This window comes from Pristis pectinata, chromosome 3 (genome assembly GCF_009764475.1).
Source record: "Pristis pectinata isolate sPriPec2 chromosome 3, sPriPec2.1.pri, whole genome shotgun sequence".
Taxonomy (NCBI): Eukaryota; Metazoa; Chordata; class Chondrichthyes; order Rhinopristiformes; family Pristidae; genus Pristis; species Pristis pectinata.
In genome coordinates this window covers 71,762,167-71,788,066 of record NC_067407.1, presented here as the reverse complement: position 1 = coordinate 71,788,066, position 25,900 = coordinate 71,762,167, and the positions used below count along the sequence as shown (strand labels likewise).

Sequence of the window (25,900 nt, the reverse complement as noted above, 5' to 3'; positions counted from 1 at the left end):
TGGTAATCTGAATCTGATCAATAGCCAAAGCTGCAATCTAGTGATCTGTGTCCACGTACGGGAGTATTGGCCAATTAGCTTGCTGGATGCTCATGCATAACAGCATTGATTAACTCCAAGATTAGCAAGAGAGAAAAATCAAACTGCTGGAGGAACTCAGCCAGTCGAGCAGCATTTATGGGGGGGGGAAAGGAATTGTTGATGTTTTGGGTTGAAACCCTGCATCAGGATTGAGAGGGGAGATGACTGGTGTACAGAAGGGGGGGGGGGGGGGAGTGGTGGGACAGGGACCGACAGGTGATAGGTGGACTGAGGAGGGGCAAGGGATGATTGGCAAGGGGAGGGGCGGAGTAGGGAGACAAGAGCCAGGTAGGGGATGTTTGGAAGCAGGCAACGAAAAAGAAAAGGGGCAGATGGAGCCAGGTGGGGGGAGGGGAGGGTAAATGTGGAGACGCAGGCTGTGGAGGGTTGATGAGGGGGGGACACAAAGGCTACAAGTGCTGGAACCTGATAAGCAAGGAAGGTGATAATGTGGACCATGAAGGGAGGGGTGAAGGGCAGATGGGGGAGGGGATCCAGTGGGTGAAATGTGTGGGTAGTAGATGGGTGGAACCAGAAAGTGGGTGGTAGGTGAGGGGGTATGGGAAAGGGAACAAAAATGGGAGGACCAGAGGAGGATCAGAAGGAAAGAGAGAGGGGAACACAGGGGCTGAGGGTTACCTGTAATTGAAGGACACGTGGCTATAGTAGTGAGTCTTAGTAAGGACATGGTCCTTATGAGGGGCAGAGATAGGGTGAATGCGCACAGTCTTTTTCCCAGGGTTGGGGAATCAAGAACTAGAGGGCATAGGTTTAAGGTGAGAGGGGAGAGATTTAATAGGAACCTGAAGGGCAACTTTTTCACCCAGAGTGTGGTGAGTATATGGAATGAGCTGCCAGAGGAAGTGGTTGAGGCAGGTATATTAACAACATTTAAAAGATACTTGGATAGGAAAGGTTTAGAGGGATATGGGCCAAACGCAGGCAAATGGGACTAGCTTCATTTGGAATCTTGGTTGGCATGGGCCAGTTGGGTTGAAGGGCCCACTTCCATGCCGTATGACTCTAAGGTTGAAGAGCAGGAGAGTAGTAGAAACTGGAAACAGGGAGCAGAGAGGGAGGGACTCGCAGAACTCCCACCAAAGACAGGAGGAAAACTTCAAAGTTGGCATATCAAGAGCTAACTAATGCTGACTTGAGTAGAGAGGGTGAGCTTGCTCTTGGGTTAATGTATTTGTGTAATGAGAATATGTGGAGTGTAAACCTCAAGGTTGTAATCAGTGCGGAAATGGAGCTGCAGGTTATGGTAGACTAAGGTACGTCGATCTGAAGCTGTAGTGATGATGGAGTTCACAAGGTGAACCCAGCTCCTGCTACACTTGCACTTTTGTAACCACATTACACTACAATTAATGACATCCATCCCAAGGACTATGTTTGTTCCATAAACAGAATGAGGAAAGTGACACACGGTGGCCCAGGTTCTGCTGAGTGGGTCCCAATACCCAACTCATTCACTGAGGTCTAAGCAACCTAATGAACCTCTTTCTGGTTGTCAGGCTGAAATGGAGGCACAGATCACCGCTGAGCGTGAGGAGGAAGCCCGTAAACAGGCACTGCTCGAACAAGAGCGGCGTGATCGGGAGCTCGCCATGAGAATCGCACGCAGTGAGTCTGAGCTTATCACTGATGAGTCTCCGATGGACACTGGAATTAAGAGGTAGGCATTTATAAACATTTAATACCTTCTCTCCTGCTGTCTTTTTCCTCTGATTCTTCCAGTTGTTCACATCAGAAGCTTAATGGTAAATGTCTTCTTTTTCACAGTGTTGAAGTTAAAAGCATCCAACCTGTTGCAGCTGCTGCTAAGTATGGATATGTACCCTGCACTTATTATCTTGCATATTTGATAAATCACACTCTTTGCATATTAATCATGCTACCTTAATTGCAGAGTTCCTTCACATTGGTTCCCTTACAAAAAATCGGGTTAATTAATGAATCAAAATAATTTTATGATTAGGGTGATTTTGTGATCATCATGATTCTTGCATGAATTTGGAGAATATTTATAATCCAAAGGACTAGGTCTCAGCTGTAAAATTAATGCACTGAATTACTTTGAGGTGTCTTGCTTGTGGGAAGGTGTATGGTTTATGTATCCAGAGGAATCTAACCAACATTTGTTCTGTTTTCAGATCTGCTCGGCCAGCATCCAAAATGACAATGTATGAGTTTTCTGTTGTTTGTTTCACTTGCACTTTTGGGTATTGGTGATGGGGCTATTTTGGATAATGTTCAAGGTGGTGGTGCAGTTGTCTTCCTCTTCATCTTTTTAAAAAAAAAATCACAAAGTTAACACTTCAATCTTCTTAAACTGACTTGCAGTCCCAATACATTTTCGTTGACTCCTGCTTGCTTGCAAGAGTTGCTCTTTCTGCTTGCTGATTCAGTGGAAGTGGCAATGGTTGAAAGGTACGGAGTTTCCATCCCAGAAGGAGTGTCTGCTCCTGCTTGTGTGCTGGCCACATCTGGGAGGTTTCAACCTACTTTTCTTTATGGCTAAAATAATCCCCACAAATGTGCTGATTTGCAGTTCATTGTCAGACTGAGAAACTACAAGGTGGCTGTTGTGAGAAATGGAGAAACATCAGACTTGTTTCAGCAGGCAGCATGAGTTAAGGTATGAGGGCTGAGTGAAAGAAGGTTTACTCTGCATCAACCTTTTGTCCATGACTTTGCTGCTCAATGCTGACACTGGGCTGGGACTGGCACGCTGGCCTTCATCAGTCAGAGCATTGAGTATAGAAGTTGGGACGTTATGTTGCAGTTGTACAACATGCTGGTGTGGCTGCATTCGAAATATTGTGTTCAGTTTTGGTCTATAAGAAAAATGCCATTAAGCTGGAAAGAGTGTAGATAAGATTTATGAGGATGTTGCCAGATCTGAAGGGCCTGAGTTATAGAGAGAGGTTTGGCAGGCTAGGACTTTATTGGAGCATAGAAGAATGAGCGGTGATCTTATAAAGGTGTGAATGCACAGAGACCTTTTTTCCAGGGTTGGGGAATCTTGAATTGGAGGGCATAGGTTTAAGGTGAGAGGGGAGAGATTTAATAGGAATTTGAGAGGCAAACTTTTCACGCAGAGGGTGGGGAGTATATGGAATGAGCTGCCAGAGGAAATGGTTGAGGCAGGTACATTAATATCTTAAAGACATTTAGACAGGTACATGGATAGGAAAGGTTTAGTGGGATATGGGCCAAACACGGGCAAATGGGACTAGCTTAGATGGGCATCTTGGTCGGCATGGACCAGTTGGACTGAAGGACCTGTTTCCGTGCTGTATGACTCTAAAACTTCACTTTCCTCTGCACTGCTCTGTCATTTTAACAGGCAGGTGAACCTGAGAAAAGGTCAAGAATGAAAACATTTTAAAATATCCTGAAACTACCATCAGTTAAATTTTGTTTAAGCAACGTACTCTATATATACAAGATACTTTTGTAGCTGATGAATTATCTCCAGTATCTTTAAAAAAATACTTGTCACTTGTCTTAAAATACAAGTATTGTCCTTCAGAGTTTTCCCACTATAAATTCCTATATCTGTACATATAATGGAAATTGCCTGCAGATACTTGTCAAACTCCCAATTACATGTACCCATTAGAATGTTGTACCAAGTGGCAGGAGGCTTTAACAAAATACAAGGTGACAAGTTTACATGACAACAGGTTTTCATTATAAATAATTTATAAAAGAAATGCCAAAGTTTATAGAATTATGATACTAAAATTGTGTGTGAATTATGTGAATCCTTGTCCAATTATCTGTCCACATTTCACTTGAAGATTGCACTTTGCCTAACTTCTCCATGTGCAGCTGCATTGGAGATTGACTAGTCTTAATTCAAAAAAGCATTGCAAGGATAATTAAACACATGCAGCCTCATTAAATGAAATATGGGCTCAAAACCCGAGAGGTATGGCATTGATCAACAGTAAATGCCAGTGCAACTCTGGCCTGCTGAAAGCAGTAATGAACCATCTACAAGACAGCACCTTCCTTTTAAACATTGTTACTTAAGACAAGTCTAAAAGTAATAAAATGGCAATCCAGACAAATAATTTCATTGGAGAATTATTCAACTCCCAGGAATGCTTGTGTGGCATTTCTCTGGGGGAAAAAAATGACTATCTAAACCCTTCACCGCACCTTGATCTGTAGTTCTTCCTCTGCACCCAACTCCTTCCTCTTGTAATGCCTTTTAACAAAAAAAAAGCAAACCTTGAATTTTCTTTCTTTTCATGTATTGTATAACACTCCTGCAGAGGTTCTGTTTTAACCTACCACCTAGTTTTCATTCGTTTTGCTTGGAAAAGGAATGCTCCAGAGGGTGTCCACCAACTAAATTCCCAGATTGTGATTATTCAGTTATGTGCAAATAAAATATAGTCATACGCACCTCAATCAGGAAGGATTGCTTCTGATTAGTTGATGAACTGTGCAACTTGGAAGGTTAATTGTAGTTCCCATTGAGTTTCATCTTTCAATTTGAGATTACAACTTTATTTAAAAACTTTGCAGTTCATTTTTAGAAGAGGGGTAGGTCTGTTGTGAGGACACAGAGAATGGCTATGATTTGGTTAATTGAAACACATTTGAAAAAAAAACATTTATTAATATAATTGCAGCACTCAATCCAATCTAAATTAACATTTGTGTCTGTGTGACATTACTTTCATATAATCCTTTGGGATCTGTTGCCCAGTTTTTAGAATTCACATTCAGTACATTGAGCAAGATGTAAAAGCTAGCGCAGGTTGGGAATGTTGAAGGATACTTGTGTGCTGTTGTACTGGAGGTGGCTGCTCCACATGTCGCAGAGAAGGGCTATGCCATTTGCTATACCACATCTACACTTGCGAAGGTGTTCTGCTACCAGCTTTCCATTGGTTTCTAACGCAGCCTTTTCTGCTGATACATTAGGTTTGCCACTTTCTCGAGTTCTCTATGCAAGAGCTCATGTACTGGAGTTTTCTGTGAGCCATCTGTTCGAATGAATCTTTTGCTTTTGTGTGTTAATGGTGAGCCAAATGCAAACCTGATTATTTTACCAGTGATGCATTCATACACTTTGAATCATGCATGGATTATGGATCTTGTTTATGTTACAGGGATGAAATGGCCAAAGAAATGTCAGATTATCTGGCTAGGTAGGTAACATATTGCTGCTTAAAATGTGAATTAAACTATCAACACCTTGCCCAAGAAGCACATACTGGAAGTTGACATATATCTTCATGGTAAAACTGTTTTTCAAACATTAAAATCGGGGTATTTTTTCTGTGTGCTGTGTCTGTTGACAGAGTACAGATGTAACTTTATCCGACAGTTGATTAGTTGTAAATCCAAAGTGTACACCCAACAGATGCAATCTTGCTGGAAGTGATGCTTGCTGACCCCTTCTCTTGGGGCTGTTCCAGCTTCAGTTGCTCACACTCATCTAGAATGTGATCCATGACGCTCTGATGTTTGACCCAGTGAATTCATAGATACTTAAGAGCTCATCACCACTGTGAAAATGCTGGCTTTTTGTTAAGGATATCTGAGTGGGTCTATTCTTCTGCTCTTCCACACAGCAATGCTTGGTTTTCATTTTACAAGTGACAGATCTGTTACCTTTAGAAAATTGCAGGTGAACCTGCTATTGGAACATTTGGTTTTCAATAGAAAACTTCAGTGGAAAATTGGAGACACAAGAGATTCTGCAGATGCTGGAATCTGGAACAACACACACAAAGTGCTGGAGGAACTCAGCAGGTCAGGCAGCATCTACGGAGGGAAATGAACAGTCGACGTTTTGGGTCGACACCCTTCATCAGGAATGGAAGGGAAGGGGGACGAGCACAAGCTGGCAGGTGATAGGTGAGTCCAGGTGAGAGGGAGAAGGTAGGTGGGTGGAGGAGGGGGGGATGAAAGGGAGCGTTGTAAGAAGCTGAGAGCTGATAAGTGGAAGAGGCAAAGGGCTGAAGAAGAAGGAATCTGACAGGAGAGGACAGTAGACCATGGAATAAATAGAAGGAGGTGGGGAATAGATGGGCAGGTCATAAGGGGAAAGAAGGACTGAGGGGGCCACAGGAATGAGGGAAAACAAAGGGGGGGGGGGAGAAAGGGAAAGGGAAAAAAGGGGAGGGGTTTCTGGAAGTTGGAGAAATCGATGTTGAGGCCATCAGGTTGGAGACTCCCAAGGTGGAATGTGAGGTGTTGCTCCTCCAACCTACATCTGGCCTCAATGTGGCAGTAGAGGAGGCCGTGGACTCCTAACGCTAACTCTAAAGCATGTCAGTATGGGAGTGGAAGTGGAATTGAAGTGGGTGGCCACCAGTAGGTCCTGGCTGTTGCGGCAGATGGAGCAAAGGTGCTCGACGAAGCGGTCACCCAGTCTGCATCAGGTCTCACCGATGTTGAGGTTGCACCAGATGCAATAAGTGACACCCTCGGATTCACAGTTGAAGCGCTGCCTCACCTGGAAGGACCGTCTGGGGCCCTGAATGGTGGTGAGGGAGGAGGTGTAGGGGAAGGTGTAACAATTTGCATGGTTGCAGGGATAAGTGCCAAGGGGGTAATCGGTGGAGTGGGATGAGTGGACAAGGAAGTTGTGGAGAGAGCGATCCCTGTGGAAAGCGGAGAGGGGGCGCAAGGGGAAGATGTGCCTGGTGGTGGGATCCCGTTGGAGGTGGCGGAAGTTGCAGAGAATGATGTGTTGGATGCGGAGTCTCGTGGGGTGCTAGGTGAGGACAAGGGGAATGCTGTCCCTGTTATATCGAAGGGGGTCATGGGGTGAGAGCAGACGTACAGGAAATGGAGGAGATGCGGGTGAGGGCTGGATTGATGGTGGCGGAAGGGAAACCCCGGTTACTGGAAAAAGAGGACATCTCTGTCTTGGAATGGAAAGCTTCATCATGGGAACAGATGCAGTGGAAGGGGAGGAACTGAGAGAAGGGGGTGGGATCCTTGCAAGTGATAGGGTGGGAACTGACAGGGTGACTACACGTCTTGTCCTCACCTACTACCCCACGAGCCTCCGCATCCAACACATCATTCTCCGTAACTTCCGCCACCTCCAGTGGGATCCCACCACCAGGCACGTCGCCCCCCCCCCCTTTCCACAGGGATCAGTCTCTCCATAACTCCCACCGATCACCCTCCTGGCACTTATCCTTGCATCCATGCAAAGTGCTACACCTGTCCCTACACCTCCTCCCTCACCAGCATTTAGGGCCCCCAGTTGGTCCTTCCAGGTGAGGCACCACTTCACCTGCTAGTCTGAGGGTGTCATTTATTGCATCCGGTGCTCCCGGTGCAGCCTCCTGTACATCGGTGAGACCCGACGCAGATTGGATGACAGCTTCGTCGAGCACCTTTGGTCCATCCACCGCAACAGCCAGGACCTCCCAGTGGCCAGCCACTTCAATTCCACATCCCATTACCACACTGACATGTCTATCCATGGCCTCCTCTACTGCCACGTTGAGGCCTGACGCAGGTTGGGGGAACAACACCTCATATTCCGCCTTGGTCGTCTCCAACCTGACGGCCTCAACGTCAATCTCTCTAAGTTCCAGTAACCCTTCCCCCCCATTTTTTTTTCTTTCCCTCTCCCCCTTTTGTTTTCCCTCATTCCTGTGGCCCCCTCACCCCTTCTTTCCCCTCCTCCACTCTCATGACCTGCCCATCTATTTCCCCACTTCCTTCCCTTCATCCTGTTGTCTACTGTCCTCTCCTACCAGATTCCTCCTCCCTCAGCCCTTTGCCTCTTCTACCTATCAGCTCGCAGCTTCTTACATCACTCCCTTTCACCCCCCCTCCCTCACCCACCTACCTTCCCCCTCTCACCTGGACTCACCTGTCACCTGCCAGCTTGTGATCCTCCCTCTCCCTTTATATTCTGACTCCTGCCCTCTTGCCTTCCAGCCCTGATGAAGGGTGTCGACCCAAAACGTCAATTGTTTATTTCCTCCATAGATGCTGCCTGACCTACTGAGTTCCTCCAGCATTTTGTGTGTGTTGCTTCAGTGGAAAATTTATTTTTTTTTTGGAAAAACAGTGAGTGCTCCATCAAGTATAAGCACACTCTGGTGCTCGTGGGATGTTAGAGCTGTAATTATCTGGCGACACAAGAGATTCTGCAGATGCTAGAATCTGGAGCAACACACAAAATGCTGAAGGAACGCAGCAGGTCAGGCAGCATCTGTCAGTGTGTTTGGTGAAAGCTTTGGAAGTATGTCTACATTCAAGGCATGTTGACTTGGTGCATCACTCACCTGAATGGAGATCAGTTAACATTTCTGAAGCAATCTTAAGTACAGTATTTTTATTAATATTTTTCCAATTTGTGTCATAATAACTTGGAAATCTTACGGAAACATAGGTTCATATTTTGCATTGCTTGGAGGATTAGAGATGAAATGCCATTGAAGACTAAGGAGAGAGTCTTTCAGCTTACGTAATGATGACAAAAGCCTCACTCTTTAGGTCAAGGATGCATCAAATTTTACAATGTTTGTGAAATAGTCTTAGTTATTCATGAAGGATTACTAAAGTTGTATGTAAAAGCTGGTGTTGTGTTTGAAATAATTGTGGACATCATGTTACAGCTGTACAAGACGTTGGTGAGGCCACATTTGGAGTACTGCACACAGGTCTGGGTGCCCTGCTGTAGGAAAGATGTCATTAAACTGGAGAGGGTGCAGAAAAGATTTATGAGGATGTTACTGGGACTGGAGGGCTTGGGATAGAAAGAGAGGCTGGATAGGCTAGGATGCTTTTCCCTCGAGTGTAGGAGGCTGAGAGGTGACATTGAGGTTTATAAAATCATGAGGAGCATAGAAATGGTGAATAACCAAAGTCTTTTCCCCAGGGAAGGGGAGCTCAAAACTAGAGGCCATAGGTTTAGAGTGAGAGGGGAAAGATTTAAAAGGGACCTGAGGGACAACCTTTTCCACACAGAGGGTGGTGGGTATATGAAACAAGCTGCCAGAAGAAGTGGTAGAGGCAGGTACAGTTACGACATTTAAGAGGCATTTCGACAATTACATGGATAAGAAAGGTTTAGAGAGATATGAGCCAAACACAGGCAAATGGGACTAGCTCAGTTAGGCAACTTGATTGGCACAGATGAGTTGGGCTGAAGGGCCTCTTACCATGCTGTATAACTCTATGGCTCTAGTTGGTGTTTGGAGGGACTGAGATGTAGTTTATTGATCAGTAAAGAGTTCTGCTGGATTACCCTTTCCTTGTCCCTGGTATGGAGAGCATCAGTTATCTGTGAAAGACGAGCTTGTCTCCTGTTTGTGGCTGAATCAAAGAAAGGCAACACCAGTATCAAAGTGTCCCAATGTGCAAGGTCCTGCAGCAAGAATGGGAGAGCCTTGCACCTGAGTGGTTGTTCACTGAATGTTTGAGCAGCAGTGGAGCCAGTCATGTCTCTCCGGGAACTAGGATGTAAAAACTGACCATCTGTCAGATTGTGGTGGATGGTTGCAGATCTGTCAGATGGATTACTGCAGTGACACTATGCAGGAAGGAGAGACTGCCTGACCCACTCACCCCCAGAGGTTGAAGATGAGAACAGCTAATTTAAGTAAATCCTTAGGACTTAAGTAAACTAGGGTTAGAATGGGATGATCTTTGTTACATCAAATCTCTTTACTGTCAATGCTGCTGGTTAAACTCATTTTGACACCTAAAGCTCCGTGTGCTGCGTCTTTGTGTTTTGTGTCCAAAGAAACACGGTGCAGCTTGGCGTTAAAACCAAGAAATCTACTTTGGTGGAAGGGTTGGTGCTGCTGAACTTGTGAGATGTTGAAGACTGCCTTCCAGTTCAGGGGCCGGAGTGCAGGTGGAGGGACAAGGAGTTGTCCTGATCCATATCCACCAAACAATAGCTCCAATGGAATAATTAACCATTCATCTCACTAACCATGTGAGAAATCAGTGGAACTGGCTGTGTAGGAAGCACTTGTATGATATCTCTGAAGACTTTACTAAATTGTTCTGCTCTGATGACACAATATTACATCTGTGGAGACATGGACCTTGACTTCTAACTTAATCAGGTCTTACAGTTGGTGGGTTGCAGTCTCTGGGGTCTTTCCTTCACATCACCCTCACACTTTACACACCAACTTTATTAATGTTAAATCTCCGCCAGTCCAATGTGGAGTGTTTGGTATCCAATCAGAGGTGGAAGTAGGCTGATGCAGTAATGGAGATAAATTTCTTATTGCTAAGAATGTAAGTTACTTGTGCTCATGCCCAAGTGAAAGTCTTCTTGTGTGAGTGTGATGGGGGGGGGGGAAAGGGAGGGATTGTTCCAGTCTTTGGTTGGACTAAACTAAGAGCTTGATTATGGTTGACTAGACAAAGTCTTGTTTGTCCACAGTCTCTCGGACAACACAGTCAGATCATAGTCAAATGCCAGAGTTTCAGTTCTTGGACTTTCCAAGCATGAGATGCTAGTCTAAAATGCTGTTTTACACAACACAGTGGCCTCCTTTAATTGTTTGCTCCCACTGTACCAGGAATGGAGGGCAATGGAAATTTGCTGTCCTGCACTTTGCTTCCGATTTTGTTTATTTTCTTTATCACTTGTATAGACAGTAGAGTGACCAGCTGTAGTCAGAAAAGTTTCTGGAGGTTTGGTTATGTGACGTTCTGACTGTGTAACATTTGATCTTGTGAAACTTAATCACACATTTCTCCCTCTCCTCTTGAAGTCAAGTTTACTTCAGTGACCATGTGTGGTGAAGGATCCTATGAGCTGATAGACATCTGATCAAGAAACTTATTTTCCCTTGGAATTAAATCAGCGCACATCTTTAACTGACTACCCACAGGATTCATTTGCCACCTTTTATTCTTTCTTCTTGCTGAGGGTGTGGTCATTGCTGGCAAGATCAGCATTTAAAGCCCATCCTTATCTCTCCTTGAGGTGATACCACTTTCTCGAACCACGTAGTCCTTTATGTGAAGGTAGTCCAGTGTTATTGAGTAGCGAGTTCAGAGCTTTAGGTGCAGTGACAGTAGAGGATCAGAGACAAATTTCCAAGTCAGGATGTGTACAGCTTGGAGAGGGAAATGGAAGTGGTGGTCTTCCAATGTACCTGATCCCCTTGTCTCTATTACCACTAGGTTTGAACGGTGAGATTGCAGAATTTTTGGTCAATATACGGCCCATCCAGCTCTATTCTTATTGCGCTTTGTCAGTAGTTGGGTGCAGGAATGCCTTGTTAGGTTAATAGTTTGAAGCCCCCTAGACCAGACCAGGTAAGGACAGCACAGATAGAGGACACTAGTGAACCTGATGGGTTTGTATGATAGTCGTTTGGTCAGTGTGGCTGATGCTGCCCTTTTAATTCCAAATCGCTCCGCATTAGCTGTTACATGTCTGACCCCTTCTCTGATTTCACTCCTTCACTGGTTGGTTGTTGTGAGTGTGGGTGCACTGCAGGAAGAAATTTAAACTGTGGATCTCCGAGGCTGCTGTAGGCAGCCCTGGTGACCATAATCACTGATTCTGGGGAAACTCCCAGTCATTTTGTGAGGTTTTTCCTGTGGTTTCATGTTCCACTCTGTACTTTTCTGCTGAAAGGGAATGGGACAGTTTGACCCAGCACTTAACCTTCTCTGTTAAACTAAAGTCTATAGTGCTCCATAATCCAGCAAGGTCTGAGTGATGGCTTGAATTTAAACAATGATGGTGTCGCAGGTAGACAGGGTGGTGAAGGTGGCTTTTGGCACACTGGCTTCATCAGTCAGGGCACTGTGTGTAGAAGCTGGGATGTTATGTTGCAGTTGTACAAGATGTTGGTGAGGCCACATTTGGAATATAGTGTTTAGTTTTGGCCACCCCGCCATAGGAAAGATGCCATTAAGCTGGAAAGAGTGCAGAGGAGATTTACAAGGAAGTTGCTGGTACTCGTGGGACTGAGTTATGGAGAGAGGTTGAGCAGCTTAGGACTTTCTTCATTGGAGTGTAGGAGAATGAGGGTTGACCTCATGGAGGTGGATAAAATTATGAGGGGCATAGATAGGGTGAATATGTACAGTCTTTTTGCCAGGGTTGGGGACTCAAGAACTAAAGGGCATAGGTTAAGGTGGGGAGAGATTTAATAGGAATCTGAGGGCAACTTTTCCACCCAGAGGGTGGTCACTTTCTGGAATGCGCTGCCAGTGGAAGTGGTTGAAGCAGATGTTTAACAACATTTAAAAGGTACTTGGACAGGTACGTGGACAGGAAATGATTGGAGGGACATGGGACAAACACAGGCAAATGGGACTAACTTAGATGGTCAGCATGGACCAGTTGGCTCCAAGGGCCTGTTTCCATGCTCTTTGACCTAATGAATTGCTTTTGAAATGTCCTTTCACTTGGAATTGCAGCAATGTATATCTTTAACCGTTTACCCACAGATTCATTTGCATCTGGGTGCCTGGTTCAGGTCCAGGTTGCTGCTTCCACCCCCAGTTCTACAGGAGATGTCAGGGCCACTCCTGCATCCATCCTTTCTTTTCCCTTGCTTCTGGATTTGGAGGTTTTCTTTGCCTCGTATTGTGGAGCCGATTTATCTGGTACAGCCGCTTCATGTGCACACTGTTCATGAGTTAAATCCTAAAGGTCTAAAGGGTATAATTCAGAAATAATGTTTTTGGAAAAACTCACCAGTGCCACTGCTAAATTCACATTGCAGTTACCGAACCAGTTTGTTTACCCCTTTCTAATGCTTTGCTCATTTCACTGAAGGGATTTGAACTGAGCTTCCTTTCTCCAGGTCGTTATCTGATTGTTTGGACAATGAAGCCAGCTTTATCCTCGCCCCTTCTGTGGGTTGACTACCAGTGAGTGGTGTAAGGTTAGTTGCTCTACCAGGTTGTCTCACTGCCCTTCCTCCTCTCAACAGAAGTCCACAAGTCCAGGCCACCAAGGCTGCTGCTGGTACAAAGAAACACGATCTCAGCAAGTGGAAATACGCTGAGCTACGTGATGCCATCAACACCTCCTGTGGTAAGAAGTCACTCGGTATTTTAGGCTGGCTCTGAGTCATGGCCTGTCCATCCAAGCCCTGAGTAGGGTTTCACTTTGGAGAACAGAACCCATCCAGAGAGAGAATTGAATCTTTCAGTTTGTTTAATATTAATGTGGTTGCAATAAATGGATTTTAAGTTGTCAGATCAATTGCTGCTATCAAGTTACAACAAAAAGCCACAAATGAAGTTTATCATAATTTGAGCAGAGCTTGAGCTTGGTTTGGTTGAGCCATGCAGGTTCTAACTCTGGGGACATAATTCAGAAGACACATTTTGGGTCTGAAATGTTTGGTAATAGATCAACAGTTGGGCACAGAACAATGTGGTTGGATGAGGACTGACCCAGTAATTATCTGTGCAGTGAAGGTCTGGTGCATGCTGGTCACTGTCCTCCAAAGCAGAAACTGTTGTTAGAGATCTGAGTTGTTTAATGCAGGCTAAATGGAGCAAGCAATAGGTGTCTCCATCTCACTGGGGGGGGAGAAAGAAGTCCTACTCCAGACTGTCCACAAAGGATTGCCTTGGACTTCTATCTTGACCACTGTGATTGGTAGCCAGAGCATCTCTGGCAATAACTTCTCTTCCTGCCTCCACACTGTCACCACCGCCCCCGCCCCCTAGCTGGTCCTTCAAAGATCTATCCTTGGGCCTCCCTCTTCCTGATCCATTGATGCTCCTTGCTGACGTGATCTGCAGACGTGAGAGCAGGTTCCATCAGTATACTGGAGTCACTCAGCTCTACATCACTTCCTGCTTCAACCAATTCCAGTGTCTCTGTACTTGTTGATGAGCCTCAGTTTCCCCATGCTGGGCATTAGTCACCTTTCACCACAATGCTGCATCCTAGACTTCGATTCTGTATCCATCTAAACCACTGACACAGGCTGAACCAGACTCTTCATAACCTGGCATTCTACATCCCAAACCAAATCCTTTCCATCACAAAGACCATCAGCATACTCCCTCTGCTTCAGCCTGCACTGAAGCCAGGATTATGTCCCCTCAAGACTTGGCTACCCTTTTGCTCTTCTGACTAGACTCTCACCCACCCTTTAAACTAGTGCTCACTAAAACCCTGCTTGGCCTTGTCCTGTCCCATCAAATACCTTTCATCTGTCACCTTTGTGCGCACTGATGTTCACAGGCTCAGCGTCCCAGGTCATTGCTGGGCACGTGTGTGGGGACTGACTGGTGTTGTGTACCTGCAGATATTGAACTCTTGGAAGCCTGCAGGGAGGAGTTCCATCGGCGACTGAAGGTTTACCATGCTTGGAAGTCCAAGAACAAAAAACGCAACTCTGAGGCAGAGCAACGGGCTCCAAAATCCGTCACGGACTATGGTAAGGATGAAAATAAAAAAAGAAATTAAATGGTTTAATCAGCGACCTGGAGATTAGCTGCATTTAGACAAGTGTCTTTGTGATCACTGATTTGTACACCTTAGTTTTAAGCTGTCTCCCTCTACTGTTAGCCTCTCACTGGCGCTGTGATGTTTCTACTTTTGACCTACATCAGGAGAATTTCCTCACGTGTACTTGTTAATATCTGGTTGTCCACCAATATCACTTGAAGAGAATGGATTATCTGGTCACAGTTACAGTGAGGTACAGCATGGAAACAGGCCCTTCAGCCCACCGTGTCCGCACCAAACATCAACCACTTACCTACACTAATCCAATTTCATTCTCCCCACATTCCCATCAACTCCCCCCAGATTCTACTTCTTGCCTTCTCATAAGGGGCAACTTACATTGGCCAAATAAATTGGTAAATTGGTTTATTATTGTCACATGTACCAAGGTACAGTGGAAAAGATTGTCTGGCATACCGTCCATAGAGATCAATTCATTACAACAGTGCACTGAGACAGTACAAGGTAAAAACAATAACAGAGTGCAGAATAAAATCTTACAGTTACAGAGAAAGTGCAGTGCAGGTACACAGTAAGGTGCAAGGCCATAACGAGATGGATTGTGAGGTCAAGAGTCCATCTTATTGTACTAGGGAATCATTCAATAGTCTTATAACAGCCAACCTACCTACCAACCTGCCTTTGGGATGTGGGAGAAAACCAGAGCACCTGGAGGAAACACACGCCGTCACAGGGAGAACGTGCAAACTCCACACAGACAGCACCCGATGATTGAACCTGGGTCTCAGAAGCTGTGAGGCGGCAGCTCCACTAACCGCGTCACTGTGGTGCCCCTAGCTTGGCCGTGCACAGTTTTACTGCTGTATTGTTTCCACATTTTGGTGCTTTTTCTTGTTTGTGGTAACTGTCCACATGGAAAGCCAAGTAATATCATACCAGGTAATCCAGTCCAATTTTTTCTGATCAGTACAGTATCAAGGCAACTGACAAGCTGTAAGGTACTTTGTTACTTATAATTTCAGTCATTGTTAGGTTTAATTTTGAGTGAAAATATTGATTTCAATGCTTTGAATGGTTTCATTAGCTCAGCAGAATCCTCCCCAGTTGCACACTCGGCAGCAGGAGATAGCTCAGAATCGGACACAACGCTATTTCCGCATCCCTTTCATCCGGCCAGCTGACCAGTACAAGGAGCCGCAGAACAAGAAGAAAGGCTGGTGGTATGCGCACTTTGATGGGCCCTGGATCGCGCGCCAGATGGAACTCCATCCAGACAAACCTCCCATACTATTGGTAGCTGGTAAGTGGACAGCAGGCAAAAGGTACTCACAACAGGATGCCCTGTCTTGCTTTGAGCTGCATACTGGTTAATTGGTTTATTATTGTCATATGTACCGAGGTACAGTAAAACAGTTTGCTTTGCATGCCATCCGTACAGATCATTTCATCACATCAGTGCATTGAGTTAGTACAAGGGAAAAGCAATAACGGAATACAGAATAAAGTGTTACAGTTACAGAGAAAGTGCAGTGCAGGCAGACAATAAGGTGCAAGGCTATGTCGAGGTAGATTGTGAGGTCAAGATTCCATTTTATTGTACAAGAGGTCCGTTCAATAGTCTATAACAGTGCGATAAAAGCTGTCCTTGAGCCTAGTGGGACATGCTTTCAGGCTTTTGTATCTTCTGCCCAATGGGAGGGGGAAGAAGAGAGAATGTCCAGGGTGGGTGGGATGTTTGATTATGCTGGCTTCTTTACTGAGGCAGTGAGAAGTGTAGACGGAGTTTATGGAGGGGAGGCTGGTTTCTGTGATGCGCTGGGCTGTGTCCACAACTCTCTGCAGTTTCTTGTGGTCTTGGGCAGAGCAGTTCCCATACCAAGCCGTGATGCATCTGGATAGGATGCTTTCTGTGGTGCATCAATAAAAATTGGTGAGAGTCAATGGGGACATGCTGAATTTCCTTAAGCTTCTGAGGAAGTAGAGGGGCCAGTGCACTTTCTTGGCCATGGCATTTACATGGTTGGACCAGGACAAGTTATTGGTGATGTTGCTAACATAATGTGTACAACATTTGAACTTAATGCAAATAATGATTGACAAGAAAATGATACTACAGTTCACTCTATCTGTTCCACACAATTATGATACCTTATGTGTCATCAGATGTAGACTATTTATTCATTCCTCCCAAAATCATGAGGTGATGTAGGAGAAGTGCAAAACCAGATTTTAAAAGCCTATACCAAATCGGTGCAAAATACTGGTGGTTCCACGGAGATGCAAGGACTACAGATGCTGGAATGTGGAGCAACAAACCAACTGCTAGAGGGACTCAGAGGGTCGAGGAAAACAATTGTCAACTTTTCTAAGAACAAGTTCAGCCGGGGGAATGAAAGAGGTGGTGGAAGGGAACTGGTTGGATTAGAAAGAAGCGGGGAGTATTAAGACCTTCCTGATGGGGATGGAGGTGAGACAAAGATTTGCATGCCACCTCCTCCAACCTCTTCTGCTGCATTCCGTGCTCCAAATGTGGCCTCCTCTACATCGGTGAGACCAATTGCAGCCTGGGCAACTGTTTCACAGAGCACCTACACTCAGTCTGCAGTGGCCATCCTGACTTTCCACAGTTGCAGACCATTTCAACTCCCCTCCCACACTGACCTGTCCATTCTTGGCCGTCTCCACTGCCAGGGTGAGGCCTAACACAAACTGGAAGAACAACACTTCATATTCCACCTGGGCAGTCTCCAACCCAAAGGCATGAACATTGAGTTTTCCAATTTTAGGTAACTCTCCCCTCTGGTGGGTTTTCCCCCTTTTCCCCCACCTTTTTCCCCCCTCCTACTGATCCTCCTCCAGTCCTCCCATTTTTGTCTCCTTTCTCTCAAACCCCCTCCCCATCCCCCCTTCACCAATCTTTGTCCCCCTCCCCCTCCTGGTTGCATCTACCCACTTCACACACAAGTTCCTCCCCCCCCCCCCCCAAATCCGGTTCCAACTGTCGTTCACATCCCCCCCCAATGGTTCCCATTCTCACCTCCTTTACTTATCCGGATCCAGCACTGGTGGCCCTTTGTGTTCCTCTTTATCTCCCTCCAGCAGCTGTCACCTATCTTCATTTCCCTCCCCCCACCTCGCTCCATCTGCCTCTCATTTTTTTCGTCCCTCCCTCTGTCTGTCTCCATCTATCATTCACCTGCTCCCGCCCCCCCAACTCCTGCCCTGCTCCCGCCCCCCCAACTCCAGCCCCGCTCCTGCCCCGCTCCCGCCCCCCCAACTCCAGCCCTGCTCCCGCCCCCCCAACTCCAGCCCCGCTCCTGCCCCGCTCCCGCCCCCCCAACTCCAGCCCTGCTCCTGCCCCGCTCCCGCCCCCCCAACTGACACCACCTGCCTGTCATTTTATCTTTATTTATTTATTTATTTACAGCGTGGTAACAGGCCCTTCTGGCCCAACGAGTCCGCGCTGCCCACTTTAAACCCAAGTTAACCTACCTGTACGTCTTTGCAATGTGGGAGGAAATCGGAGCTCCCGGAGGAAACCCACGCAGACACGGGAGAACGTACAAACTCGTTACAGACAGCGACGGGATCTTGGTAGATCCCTTAACAACATTGATGTACAGAGGGATCTTGAGCTCCAAATAAATAGCTCCCTGAAAGTGGCCACACAAGTAGATCGAGTGGTAAAGAAGGCATGTGACATGCTTGCCTTCATTGGTCAGGGCATTGAGTATAAGAGTCAGGAAGTCACGTTGCAGCTGTATAAAACATTGAACATAGAACAAGAACATAGAACAGTACAGCACAATACAGGCCCTTCGGCCCACCATGTTGTGCCGACCTTTAAACCTCGCCTAAGACTATCTAACCCCTTACTCTCACATATCCCTCTATTTTAAATTCCTCCATATGCTTATCTTTAATATGACCAATGTACCTGCCTCCACCACCGCCCCAGGGAGCGCATTCCATGCCCCAACCACTCTCTGAGTAAAAAACCTCCCTCTGATATCTCCCTTGAACTTTCCACCCATTACTTTAAAGCCAAGCCCTCTTGTATTGAGCATTGGTGCCCTGGGAAAGAGGCGCTAGCTGTCCACTCTATCTATTCCTCTTAATATTTTGTACACCTCTATCATGTCTCCTCTCATCCTCCTCTCCAAAAGAGTAAAGCCCTAGCTCCCTTAGTCCCTCCTCATAATGCATATTCTCTAAACCAGGTAGCATGTTGGTATATCTCCTCTGCACTCTTTCCAATGCTTACACATCCTTTCTATAATGAGGCGACTGGAACTGGACACAGTACTCTAAGTGTGGTCTAACCAGAGTTTTGTAGAGCTGCATCATTACCTCGCGGCTCTTAAACTTGATCCCACGACTTATGAATGCTAACATCCCATAAGCTTTCTTAACTACCCTATCCACCTGTGAGGCAACTTTCAGTGATCTGTGGATATGAACCCCCAGATCCCTCTGCTCCTCCACATTACCCAAAATCCTGCCATTAACTTTGTACTCCACCTTGGAGTTTGTCCTTCCAAAGTGTACCACCCCACACTTCTCTGGATTGAACTCCATCTGCCACTTCTCAGCCCAGCTCTGCATCCTATCAATGTCCCTCTGCAATCTTCGACAATCCTCTACACTATCCACAACACCACCAACATTTGTGTTGTCTGTAAACTTGCCAACCCACCCTTCTACCCCCTCATCTAAGTCATGAAAAGCAGACGTCCCAGAGCCGATCCTTGTGGGACACCGCTAGTCACAGCCCTCCAATCTGAATGCACTCCCTCCACTACAACCCTCTGCTTTCTACAGGCAAGCCAATTTTGAATCCACACAGCCAAGCTTCCCAGGCTCCCATGCCCTCTGACCTTCTAAAGAAGCCTACCATGTGGAACCTTGTCAAATGCCTTACTAAAATTCATGTAGACCACATCTACTGCACTACCCTCATCAATCTGTCTGGTCACCTCCTCAAAGAACAGTATCAGGCTTGTGAGACATGATCTGCCCTTCACAAAGCCATACTGGCTGTCCCTGATCAGACCATGATTCTCCAAATGCCTATAGATCCTATCTCTTAGAATCCTTTCTAACAGCTTGCCCACCACAGACGTAAGGCTCACTGGTCTGTAATTCCCTGGACTATCCCTACTACATTTTTTGAATGAGGGGACAACATTTGCCACCCTCCAATCCTCTGGTACCATGCCCATGGACAACGAGGACTCAAACATCCTAGCCAAAGGTTCAGCAATCTCCTCCCTTGCCTCGCGGAGCAGCCTGGGGAATAGTCCGTCTGGCCCCGGGGACTTATCTGTCCTAATATTTTCTAACAGCTCCAACACATCCCCTCTCTTGATACCAACATGCTCTAGAACATTAACCTTACCAACACTGTCCTCAGCGTCATCAAGGCCCCTCTCCTTGGTGAATACTGAGGAGAAGTATTAATTGAGAACCTCACCCACTTCCACAGCTTCCAGGCACATCTTCCTACCTTTGTCTCTAATCGGTCCTACTTTTACTCTCGTCATCCTTCTGCTCTTCACGTAAGTGAAAAATGCCTTGGGGTTTTCCTTAACCCTACTCGCCAAGGCCTTTTTATGTCCCCTTCTTGCTCTCCTCAGCCCATTAAGTTCCTTCCTTGCTACCCTATAATCCTCAAGAGCCCTGTCTGATCCCTGCTGCCAAAACCTTATGTATGCTGCCGCCTTCTTCCTAACTAAATGTTCCACCTCTCTTGTCACCCATGGTTCCTTCACCCTGCCATTCCTTCTCTGCCTCACCGGGACACATTTATCCCTAACATCCTGCAAGAGATCCCTGAACAACGACCACATCTCCATGGTACATTTCCCTTCAAAAATGTCATCCCAATTCACTCTCGCAAGTTCTAGCCTAATAGCCTCATAATTTGCCCTTCCCCAATTAAGTATCTTCCCGTCCTCTTTGCCCTTGTCCTTGTCCAATGCAATGCTAAAGGTTAGGGAGCAGTGGTTGTCGTCCCCCAAATGCTCACCCACAGAGAGATCTGTCACCTGACCTGGTTCATTACCTAATACTAGATCTAATATGGCATTCTCTCTAGTTGGCCTGTCAACATACTATGACAGGAATCTGTCCTGGACACACTTAACAAACTCTGCCCCGTCTAAACCTTTAGCACTAAGCAGGTGCCAATCAATATTTGGGAAGTTGAAGTCTCCCATGATTACAACCCTGTTATTTTTGCACCTTTCCAAAATCTGCCTCCAGATCTGCTCCTCAGTATCCTTACTGCTACCAGGGGGCCTATGGAATACTCCCAGTAGAGTAACTGCTCCTTTCTCGTTCCTAACTTCCACCCATACTGACTCTAGAGAGGATCCTGCTACATTATCCACCCTTTCTGCAGCTGTAATAGTATCCCTGACCAGTATTGCCACCCCTCCTCCTCTTCTTCTGCCCCCCTCCCTGTCCCTTTTAAAACACTGAAATCCAGCAATATTCAGTATCCATTCCTGCTCTGGTGACAGCCAAGTCTCTGCAAGAGCCACAATATCATAGTTCCATGTACTGATCCAAGCTCTCAGTTCATCTCCCTTATTCCTGATACTGCTTGCATTTACGTAAATGCACTTTAGCTCATCCACCTTTCTACTTTTATACCCTATACTCTGCTTCTCCTTCCTCAAAGCCTCTCTATATGTTAGATCTGGCTTTACTCCATGCACTTCTTCCACTGACCTATCCCTCCGGTTTCCATCCCCCTAGCAAACTAGTTTAAACCCTCCCAAACCACACTAGCAAACCTGCCTGCAAGGATGTTGGTCCCCCTCGAGTTCAGGTGTAACCCATCCAATCTGTACAGGTCCCACCTTCCCCAGAAGAGATCCCAATGATCCAAAAATCTAAAACCTTCCCTCCTGCACCAATTCCTCTGCCATGCATTCATCTGCCACCTCCTCCTATCCCTACCTTCACTATCATGTGGCACCGGCAGCAATCCCAAGATTGCTACCCTTGAGGTCCTCTTCTTCAGCCTTCTGTCTAGCTCCCTAAACTCACTTTTAAGGACCTCATCCCCTTTCCTACCTATGTCGTTGGTACCAACATGAACCACGACTTCTGGCTGCTCTCCCTCCCGCTCAAGAATGCTGTGGACCCAATCAGAGACATCCTGGATCCTGGCACCTGGGAGGCAACATACCATCTGGGATTCTCGCTCATGTCCACAGAACCTCCTATCTGTTTCCCTGACTATCGAGTCCCCTATCACTACTGCCTTCCTCTTCTCCTCCCTTCCCTTCTGAGCAGCAGGACCGGTCCCAGTGTTAGAGACCTGGCTACTGCTGCTTGATCCCTGTAGGTCATCCCCCTCAACAACATCCAAAGCGGAATGCCTGTTATTGAGGGGAACAGCCTCTGGGGTCCTCTGCACTGCCTGCCTGTTCCCTTCCTCTTTCTCTCCCCTGACAGTCACCCATCTATCTGCCTCCTGGACCCTAGAAGTACCTGATCTAAGGGGGGGGGGGGGTAACTGCCTCCCGATGAACAGCATCTACATAACTCTCTCCCTCCCTGATGCTTCGCAGTGTTTGAAGCTGCGACTCCAGCTCATCAATTCTGAGCTGAAGTTCCTCCAGCCTCAAGCACTTACTGCAGATGTGGTCACCGTGCATCACAGCAGGGTCCACTAGCTCCCACATCATGCAGCTGCAGCACATCGTCTTGCCCTCCATCTGAACTATGTTTCCCACCTAGCTGTAGTCTACTTAAAAGTTATAACAATAACCATAAACCTTACCCCTACTCACCAGCTACTCACCAGCGTTATTGCAGATGGCCTCCACCTCTCGATGCTGAAGCCTGTTGTGCCAATGCCAGTCACTCTGACTGGCTTTGGTTAGGTTGCACTTGGAGTATTGTGTGCAATTCTGGTCACCCCATTATAGGAAGGATGTGGAGGCTTTGGAGAGGGTGCAGAAGAGGTTTACCAGGATGCTGCCTGGATTAGAGGGTACGAGCTTTTAGAACAGATTGGTCAAACTTGGGTTGGTTTTTCTGGAACACAGAGGCCAAGGGAGACCTGATAGGAGTTTATAAAATTATGAAAGGCATAGATAGGGTAGCCGGTCAGAATCTTTTCCCCAGGGTAGAAATGTCAAATCTAAAGGACGTGCATTTAAACTGAGAGGGGGAAAGTTTAAAGGAGATGTGCGGGGCAAGGTTTGTTTTTTACAGAGAGACTGGTGAGTGCCTGGAAATGGATGCCAGGGGTAGTGGTGGAAGCAGATATGATGATAGTGTTTAAGAGGTTTTTAGATAGACACAGGAATATGCAGGGAATAGAGGGATACGAGTCATGTATAGGCAGAAGAAATTTAGTTTAATTTGGCATCGTGTTCAGCACAGACATCATGGACTAAAGGGCCTGTTCCTGTGCTGTGCTTACTGTTCTGTGTTCCTTCCAACACTAAACCCATCGTTACTCTTGTCTTAAAAACCAAGTGCTGGAAATACACAGCAGGTCAGGCGGCATCTGTGGAGGGAGGAATGGTTAATATTTCACCAGAACTGCAAATGTGAGCAAACATTCCTGGCGGTTTGACGTGCAGTGAAGCTTTTCTGAGTGGTGACTCAAGGTGGAATAAAAGTGCCTCAAGGCCCTGGGATCTGGTGCCTGTTTTTCACATTTCTGAAGCATAGGCTTCTCGTGGGTTTTGTCTGACACCTTTTGATTTGCATCGCAGGCAAGGATGACATGGAGATGTGTGAATTGAGCCTGGACGAGACAGGTCTCACCCGGAAACGCGGGGCTGAGATCCTACCGCGGCAGTTCGAAGAGATGTGGGAGCACTGCGGTGGAGTCACCTATCTGCGCAATGCAATTGAGAGCAAGCAAGCTAGGCCCACCTATGCCACAGCGATGCTTCAGAACCTTCTACAGTAGAATGTAATGGTCTTTTTCCTTAATAGAGAGAGCGTGGTGTAGACAAGAAAGACTTGTAAATGGAGCACATGGAAGAATACCACTCTTCCAATGGAAATAAGTCTCAGAGCTTGAAATAAATGTTTTTTTAACTTTAGACCGCTATGTTATGCAAGATTTAATGAACAAAAAAACCAGTTGAGCAAAATTAGGAATAACATTTAGTAACAGTAATCCTATTCCCTTAGAACATTGTGGCAATCAATCAATGATAAAGGAAGCCCAGAGCTGGTCACAGTTTAGTCCGAGGTGCCACAATGACGTTTGCAAGACTTGGCAAAGAATGACGGTGGCTGATTAATGTGATGTTAGTTCTTTTAAAGTAATACATTCGCCCTATGCTGCAATGTTTAAAAATCCACATGTTGTAATTTTTATTGAACAGTCAGAAGTTACTCAATTAGTGCTTGGGGCAAGTTCTTCATGTGACTGGTGATTATTCCCCATAACCCACATCATATAAACTCCAGTTCAGTAAGCATTTCACAGCCAGATTATTACTTATACTTGAAGGTTGCAGCTTTCAGGAACTATTAAATAACCTGCGACCCCTACTGACACTTTAGCACTTGTGAGTCCTGACATTGGGTTCTTGCAGAAAGTTACCTCTTTATTTCAAGCCCTGCAGTTTCAAATAAATATGATCATGTTGTACCTATCTGACATAATTAGATTCCATTAATTCTAGAGCTTTGTTCTGTCAATTTCTATCTTGTGTGATTTTTTTGTGTAGTGAAGTCTTTGTGCACTCTGTGATAATTGAACATTCAACCATGTATAAACACTGTTTCTGTAATACAGTAGTGTCTCAAAACTGGAACAGCATTGCTCTTTGCACCAAGTATCCTAATTCAATCCACAAGTGGACACAAGCAATTAATGGTCGTTTATAATATGTCAGAACAATCCCTTGCACTGTCCTGTGCTGGAGACCTGATCTCTGGGATTGATGGCATGTTCTTGCCATTTTGGCAGTGGCATGACTCTTTCCCTATATTATTTGCCATGTGGATCACTCCTCTCACCATACTAAGGTGATTTCCCCATCTGGAAATCTAAAACACAGAATCTGTGCAAACAGTGGAGGACGGAGGACAGGTAACAAAGCTGGCATGGCTAATCCTGTACTGTATGGTATTGGTGGCTTTCATGAGACTTTATGATCCCAGCTTATGTTTGACAGTCTAACACAATGACTAGCTGTTGTGCTTATTTATTTATGATTTCCCATGTGCAAGTCTTACCTTAAAACGTCTGCTGTTTTCTTGGTAATTCCTGAACCAATTGGACCAATTCCCTTTTTAAGAACTGCACAGTTTTGCCATTTGATTTTTGAAATGTCTCTGATCTTTTTCATGAGATGCAGAAAATAAACACATTCCTTATCTACTACCTTATATTGTGTATTTCACTGTAATGTCTCAGCCCTCCTGGTGAAGTTTTTTTTGTATCATTTGTGATCAATGAGCTTTGAATATCCAGCAGGTTATACTTTTCTGTTGGATGAGCAGACGTAGCATGTGTTTGCACTTGAGGTGCAAGCATCACTGTGTTTATTGCCCATCCCAAGTTGTCCTAATGGCTTAGAGGGTAGTTAAATCACAGCCACAGTGGGACTGAAGTCACACAAGGTTGGCAGAGTTCTTTCCTGAAGGTTACTGTTGAAATAAATGGATTAATATCCATGTTATTAGTGCATCAATCTCATAGCTGTGGTGGTGTGGGCAATCTCGAGTGATGGGTGGTGGTGTTTGAATTTGATTTTAATCAAAGCTTCCTCTCCACAAATATCTGTGGGTTTGCTGAAGGGTCTTAGTGTAGGTTGCTGACTCTGCCTTAAATCTATTCAGTAACGTTATCTCATGTGGTCATCTGAGGAGAAAAGTGGTTGAAGAGGAGGGAGACCACCTCACACAGACATACATTCCTTTTGCATCATCAGGTAATTCAGCATCTAGGCTCTAACGTCCCATTACTGAGTTGCTCAAGTCAGACTTCTGGATTATCACATTATGTAACCAGTGTTAAATTATCAATTGTTCATGGTGTTCCCACTATTACTGGTGTAAAAGGTTTGTCCCTCCCTTTGATTCACAGATCACAATCAGAATCAGGTTTATTATCACTGACCTATGTCGTGAAGTGTGTTGTTTTGCAGCAGCAGTACGGTGCAAGACGTAAAGGCAAAAATTACTGTAAGTTACAAAAATAAATAAATAGTGCAAAAGAGGAATAACGAGGTGTGTTCATGGACCGTTCACAAATCTGATGGCAGAGGGGAAGGAGCTGTTCCTGAATTGTTGAGTGTGGATTCTCAGGCTCCTGTACCTCCTCCCTGATGGTAGTAAAGTGAAGAAGGCACGTCCTGGATGGTGAGGTTCCTTAGTGATTGATGCTGCCTTCTTAAGGCACAACCT

At 45.7% G+C, this 25,900-nt stretch overlaps 1 protein-coding gene across 1 annotated transcript in view; it reads left to right on the top strand.

Moving 5' to 3' along the window:
* Positions 1 to 24,875, top strand: part of myo6a (myosin VIa) — a 244,455-nt gene extending 219,580 nt beyond the window's left edge. The window contains 8 exon segments of the mRNA XM_052011416.1: positions 1,599 to 1,759; positions 1,867 to 1,908; positions 2,238 to 2,267; positions 5,217 to 5,255; positions 13,005 to 13,108; positions 14,340 to 14,471; positions 15,588 to 15,803; positions 23,245 to 24,875. Coding sequence (XP_051867376.1) covers positions 1,599 to 1,759; positions 1,867 to 1,908; positions 2,238 to 2,267; positions 5,217 to 5,255; positions 13,005 to 13,108; positions 14,340 to 14,471; positions 15,588 to 15,803; positions 23,245 to 23,444 — 924 coding nt within the window. The 3' untranslated portion in view covers positions 23,445 to 24,875.
* The last annotated feature ends 1,025 nt before the right edge of the window (positions 24,876 to 25,900 follow it).